The sequence below is a fragment of the Triticum aestivum genome, chromosome 4D (genome assembly GCF_018294505.1).
Source record: "Triticum aestivum cultivar Chinese Spring chromosome 4D, IWGSC CS RefSeq v2.1, whole genome shotgun sequence".
NCBI lineage: Eukaryota > Viridiplantae > Streptophyta > Magnoliopsida > Poales > Poaceae > Triticum > Triticum aestivum.
In genome coordinates this window covers 477,031,810-477,038,737 of record NC_057805.1, presented here as the reverse complement: position 1 = coordinate 477,038,737, position 6,928 = coordinate 477,031,810, and the positions used below count along the sequence as shown (strand labels likewise).

Below are 6,928 nucleotides of genomic sequence, written 5' to 3'. Positions count from 1 at the left end.
CGCTGCACGGCCTCGTGTTACGTGTGCACGAAAGGAGCTCACTTTAATCAGCACAGTGAGTGTTCCATCGTTCCTCGCGCAGTTAACCTCATCAGGAAAAACATCACAAGAAAAAAATCACCGATGATGGCGAGAGCTTGTCGGCTTCTCCGTTTTTCACCCACACAAAAGTGTCTCGTTTTGCTAGAGTCCCAAACAAACAAACATTTTGGCACTTGCACCACATGGCACGATCACATGAGCCGTATGTGAAACACAAAAGAAAGAACCGGCCGAGTTTTTCCGTATATTTTCCCTTCATTTCCGGAGAGTCTATCTACTCTAGCAGCTATTTTATTCCACCAAGCCTTATCTCCGCCATGAATTTCATCACATCAATCAAACAAAAAAGAAAACATTATCTTCTCTTCCGCTCCCATCAATTTCCGAAACTACCAGTAGCACACACTTTCTGCATGCAGTTACAGCCAGCTGTTTCCCAAAAATCGCACCCGAGCCCGGCGTCCAAAAGCTTCAGGCGTAGCAAGCACGCGATCCCAATATGGCGTTTTCCCGGGGGCCTCGCTCCACGCCGTCCATCCGTCACTGGAACCGGCCACACCCGGTGGCCCGCGCCAGCCCAGCCCGGCGCGCGGTGTATATATACCGCCTCACTATCCCGCTCCTTCCTCACCAACTCATCTCTCTCGACTCCGGCCAGTCAGTCTCTTCTTCTTCTCTAGCGAGCGAGCAAGCTAGGCTTGGAGGTGACCGAAAATGCCGGTCAGCAGGATCGCCGTGGGGAGCCACCGTGAGGTGTACGAGGTGGGCGCCCTCAAGGCGGCGCTCGCCGAGTTCATCTCCACGCTCATCTTCGTCTTCGCCGGCCAGGGCTCCGGCATGGCCTTCAGTGAGTTTCTTCCTCTTTCTTCTCAGCGATTAATTCTTTACATCACCACTCGCTCGCTCGCATGTGGTAGCTTAATTAGGAGAAATTAAGCTAGTTAATTAGCAATTTGCATCATCATAATGGATAGCTAGCTAGTGAGCGTACGACAAGACAGGGAAAAAAACGCCTGCTTTTGGTTTTGGACACAAGTTAAATGAAAGAAACACTTTATGAGGCGTTACCAGTAGCCTAGAGAAAATTGTCTCAGAAAGGAGTAGGGTTTGATTGGTGCAGGCTTTTTAGGTTGAATGATTGGCGCAGAATGACCAGTTTGCCCTCGGGATTACGTGGAGAATCCCATGTGGTGAATCATCAGTAGCTTCTGTTCCGATCGAGCCTGCCACCATGTGCTAGCTAGCTTCTGCCCACAAGTAGCAAAAATTGACTTCTTGCCACATTTGCACCAGAATTAACAACCCAGATTTCGCTAATAATTCTGTAGTACGTATCTGACTGACTGTTTTCCTTGTTTGATTGTGCGTGCAGGCAAGCTGAGCCCCGACGGCGCGGCGACCCCGGCCGGCCTGATCTCGGCGGCGATAGCGCACGCCTTCGCGCTGTTCGTGGCGGTGTCCGTGGGCGCCAACATCTCCGGCGGGCACGTGAACCCGGCCGTGACCTTCGGCGCCTTCGTGGGCGGCAACATCACCCTCTTCCGCGGCCTGCTCTACTGGGTCGCCCAGCTCCTGGGCTCCACCGCCGCCTGCTTCCTCCTCCGCTTCTCCACCGGCGGGCTCCCCACCGGCACCTTCGGGCTGACCGGCATCGGCGCGTGGGAGGCGGTGGTGCTGGAGATCGTGATGACCTTCGGGCTGGTGTACACGGTGTACGCCACGGCCGTGGACCCCAAGAAGGGCAGCCTGGGCACCATCGCGCCCATCGCCATCGGCTTCATCGTGGGCGCCAACATCCTGGTCGGCGGCGCCTTCTCCGGCGCGTCCATGAACCCCGCCGTCTCCTTCGGCCCCGCCCTCGTCAGCTGGGAGTGGGGGTACCAGTGGGTGTACTGGGTCGGCCCCCTCATCGGCGGCGGCCTCGCCGGCGTCATCTACGAGCTGCTCTTCATCTCCCGCACCCACGAGCAGCTCCCCACCACCGACTACTAAGCAACCAAGCTTGCATGCGAGCTCGCCGTCCATCCGTGTGATGATCGATCGCGTCTCGTCATCGTCTCCTTCCTTGCCATCGCCATGAGTCGTTTTAGTTTGCTTTGAATGAATCCATCCATCCCTGGGTCGATCGGTCGGCCAGTAGTCGAGTCAGTTTGTGGTGCGTTCGTGCGTGGAGCTGTAAAAGCGTGGATGATCTCGATCTGGGACGACCGACCCTGTCAATTTGCTTCTGTAAAACTGTGAATTCGCCCGCCCCGCCCGAGTAATTTCAAGTTCAGTTGAGTTTGAACCCGTCGTGCCTTCTTGGTAGGAACTTGAATTCTGGAATTAATCCTGCCGTCTGTGAGATTGTCGGTGAGGTCCACTGCTGTTTAGTTTGTCTGAGGCTGTTGCTCCTCGAATCGCCATGGTTCTTCTAGCACTGCGGAGGCACGAGCGTGCGGGGCAGTGTCAATAATGGAGTGGCATGCATGTAGCGACGAGGGAGACGGTACGACGCCACGTCGGAGTGGTGATAAGGCCGAGCTGTTCTTGTCGGCTGGACCGGCCGGCCGGGTCGATCTACCCTACCCTAACCCGGCCTATCAGGTCGTGCTCGCGTGGCGGAGTGCCCGTGCCGGGTACCATACACGCATGCAGCCATGCATCCGGCCATCCCGGCCCATCTACTAATCATGCAGATTACGTGGGGTTGTTGCCACGTTTACTGTCTTTTTTAGAAAAAAATTCATTCAAATCACGAATCACTATAAAGTAGTTGCCCCTTACAAGCACACTGAAACGCAAGTCCTGTCCCAGGGATCCGACTGTACGAGCATATTTAGAACTCAAGTAGCACCCTAATAAACAGTCTTAAGGCCTCGCTTGGATTGCCAGATTGTTCCTAAATACCGCGGCCAGTAAAATACACCTGTAGATTAAATTCGGGTGTATAAATTTACACCGAATCCAAGCGGGGCCTTAAGTCTACGCATCGTTCGGTCAGTTCTGATGGCGCTTATAGTTTAATTAAGAGATTATCAAGGCATTAGATCAACAACTGCAATCAAGAGGAACGTGGACGAAGGAGTATTATTGGAGCTGTGATCTGATCAACTCCTTCGATTTTACCGCGGAATATGCGACAACGGTGCTGTTCCTACAAGAGCTAGTGTGCGTGTGCATGCGTACGTGCTGATCGCTCAGCCGCACGTCGACGGCGTCGCGCCGGCAAAGCCCGCCTCGTGCCGCTTCCGTTCTTCCGCCGGCCTGACCGCCACTAACTCCGGCCGGGATGACACGTAGGACATGTTAGATGGCACGTCAACCATGGATGGCCCATTATTGTCTTCTTCTCTGGAGTGGAGTACGTAAATTGTTGCCTTCTCTCTCGCGCGCAACTACACTGCACAACTAGCGGTGGGTGAGCCCGAAAGCGAGCACTAATGTCTTATGCGGCCATGTACGCGGCGTATTGAGCAACTGATGAGTTGGCCATTAGCTGCCTGAAAGTGAAGCTGAAATGCAACTTGGCGCGCACTCTCCGCGCCAGCACATGCAGGCACCTACCACTACCAACCTGCAGTAATTAAGTAAATTGATCTGGATTTAATCTAATTGCTTTGGAGTAGAGTAGTGGTACTCACATTTTCCCTCTGTACGCATGCATGACGCAGTCCGTAATTACTTATTAAATCCAGGTTTTGGCTAGCTATTCAGACAGAGCTCCAGTCTGAAATCTGAACTGGTATACATTGCTAGTAATCCGTTGGAATCTTCGGCGGAATAATCCTCTTGTCAGGGAACAGATTGTTATCATCCAAACCAATTGAGCACCAGAGGCGGCTCTAATCTAGTATCGGTATTTGGATATTATTACTTCAAGTGTCTGTCTGGACCACATCAATCATGGATCGCGCCTGTCGCCCAGCGTTATCTTCCGGGCTTATTTGTCTGACCACCTGATTACGACGCCAGAACTGTCTTAATTTGCTGTATGTATGTGGGCTAATCGAAGCTGTGATTTAAGAACTGGTTGTTCAGGGGCTATATAAACACTGTTCCGTTGGAGTCTCCTAATCGCTCGCATAATATATCTTCCCGGTTTGTTTTATCCGACCACCTGATCACGACACCAGAGCTAACCCAGTTGCGATTTTTGATCGAGAAAAACTGAGCTGTGATTAGGGACAGGTTATCTAGTACATAGACGATGCTTCGTTGGCTGTACTGATTAATATGGATCGGAAGAAGTATTAAAGAAGTCGAAAGCGCAGATGTTTGGGCCGTAGCCAGAGAGAGCCGTGTAGAGTACACACGATCTGAGTGTGACGCGCGGGCTGGTATTTATCTCTATCCAGGTTGCACATCAGCACACCACGGTTATTACAAAGTGGTGTCACAGGCAATGATGAACACTGAGTGATGAGGATGTGAAGGCGTCGCTGTTGCCGCATTGAATCTCTCCACGTCGCGGGAGATCGCGCGACGTGGAGCCGAGATTATCCGGCACGGTCGTCTTCCTGGGCAGGCACTCTCTTCTAGAGATGTGCTGATGATATCGTAGAGAGAGGAGGAAAGGAAGATAGAGATAGGAGCCGAACCGAAGGCCAAGGCCGGTCGTTTCTCCGGCACTGATGGGTGATGTCTAATCCTTCACCTTTTTTTTGAGGGAGGCTAACCCTTCACTTTGACGATACCGCGGGACTGGAACTGAACCGGTCCCTGTCATTTACAGAAGAACACTTGGTCAGTTATCCAACGGCTGAGAGTGAAGCGGGTAAAGGACCAATGGAGCATCGGACGGCTGAGAGGAATGGCTAGAACGTATCTCCTCTGGAGTACTAGAACTCAACCCAGATCCCCGCCTGGTTAGATCGGGCCATGACAGTTCATAAATCAAAGGAGGCTCTGTCACTAGGGTCCTGGATTTCACCCAAGCAAATCAACGGAGCAGTGATCAGTCACATCCCCCATGGACTGATGGAGCTGATTTCGTGGTGATTTTGTCGGCTCCGCGTGACCGTAACAGCTAGCTAATTCTCGAATGCGTCCTCCCAGCCAGAGGATTTACTGGTGCAACCTCGCTCACCGGAGCGGTCGACCTGACAATAACGGCATCGGTGTGAAGTACCCGCTAGCTCTCAACACGGTGTTGCAGTAGGCGATGATCGATTACTGATTCACTGGCATGCAGTTCACCGAGCAAGCACTTCGGGGGAAGGTAACACTCGCCTTAATAAAAACCTTGTGGTTCTCTATTTAAGCCCACTGGCAGTATGGCACATGCATGTCTGCAGGTCGCGTGGAGTCTAGCAACTGCCGCATCAGAACTGCCATTGGATGCCGTCGCGGCACCGGCACTCATGCAGAGGGTGGATGGTTGTGATTGCGCCAGCGCCGCTGACTGGATCGGTGGAACCCGCCGGCGCCGGCGCCATGCACGGGGCCGGAGCGGCGGACAAGGCCAGCGAGGCCGTGGCCCCGGCCACTCGCTCCGTACGCACCGGGTTCTTGGCGCCACTTCCCCGGAAAAGATCGGTCGATCAGGGTGACAGAGATGCCCTCATAATTCTGCTGCCTGCTCAGGAGACCTGATCGGATGATTGATCGATGCCTGCAACTGTTCCCCTCCCGGTGAAACTTTTCGAAATGCATGTGAACCAGCAGCTTGCTTCTCCTTTTTTGCCATTTCACATGGATCCTAACCATTCTTGTGCTTCCATGGGAATATACCAGGCAAGCCATACGCGGCGGCCTGTGGCTGTGATCTAGTAGCCCCGTGTTTTTTTCTCCATTAACACTGAATCCTTCCTACCAGTTCTTGTGCAGTTGTGCTCCGATATTGGCTAAAAATGGACGTTCATCGTTCTCCTTGCCTGTTTACCAATGGGCCACCTCGTTTCTCTGTTTATTATTGAGATAAGACATGCATGCAGCCAGGCCCATGGGGTCATACAAGGGAGATGGCACAGAACACAAGTTGGGGAGGGGTCTCACGGAGTCCTGGCCATGGGCAGCCCGGGCCGACCTTGCCCATGGGCCGGGCCTAGGCCTAGATGTTGAGCCCGACAGCCGGGCCGGGTTGGGCCTGGGCCCATTGTATTCACCGTTTAAGGAAGAGGCCGGGCCTGTGGCCCGAGGCCTGGCGGCATTTTAGCGTGATGGGCCGGGCTCAAGCCTGATTTTTAGGCCCGACGGCCGGGCCAGGCTCGGGCCTGGCTTTTTTTCGTCCGGTTTTGGTAGGCCCGGCCCGAAGCCCGGCCTGGCCGACAGATGCCCAGGTATAGTCTCACGTGAACTGGCCGTGTGACCCTGGTTCCCCATGCATGGAACTTTTGTGCAACAACAGTCTTAAGAGTACTGATCATGACCGCACGCTGGGTACCACTCCGTACTAATAATTTTAATATAGTGAGATGCACATACACTGTTGGCGCATTTTGTCCTGAATCCTGATGGAGCTGGTCCGCCAAAGGGCGGGGATACATACATGATCGTCCTTTGTCCGTGCAGAGAGAAACGCCACTGGTCGCTGCAGGCATCACGTGCACGTGTTCCTGGGCTGGGAGCCCATCGTGGTTGCTGTCTGTCCTTCCGGCGTTCACTGTTCGCAAGAGCCGGCAATTGCACAATGCAGGTACGTGAACACGACGCAGTTATCATGTGAGCATCTGCTACAGTTGAGATGATCACAAGAGAAAGCCTTTAGCCAGTACTCCATCGATACAAGAGCTGGATGAACGCACGTGATTGATTCAGTACAGTCGCATCGCCTAGCAATACTGCTCCTCATAAAGCTGTGGCATGGCAAGACACGATGAAATGGCTTCGACAGGATAACAGATGAAAATTCCACAGAAAACCGAAGATCATGAAGAGGTTACAGAGAGAACCAAAAGATACCAAC

At 53.2% G+C, this 6,928-nt stretch overlaps 1 protein-coding gene across 1 annotated transcript; it reads left to right on the top strand.

Annotated features, from left to right (window-relative positions):
- Positions 1-622: 622 nt before the first annotated feature.
- LOC123098770 (aquaporin TIP1-1) lies at positions 623-2,331 on the top strand. Its single transcript, XM_044520848.1, has 2 exons — positions 623-889; positions 1,415-2,331. The coding sequence occupies exons 1-2, from the start codon at positions 757-759 to the stop codon at positions 2,032-2,034; spliced, it is 753 nt and encodes a 250-aa protein (XP_044376783.1). The 5' UTR covers positions 623-756; the 3' UTR covers positions 2,035-2,331.
- The last annotated feature ends 4,597 nt before the right edge of the window (positions 2,332-6,928 follow it).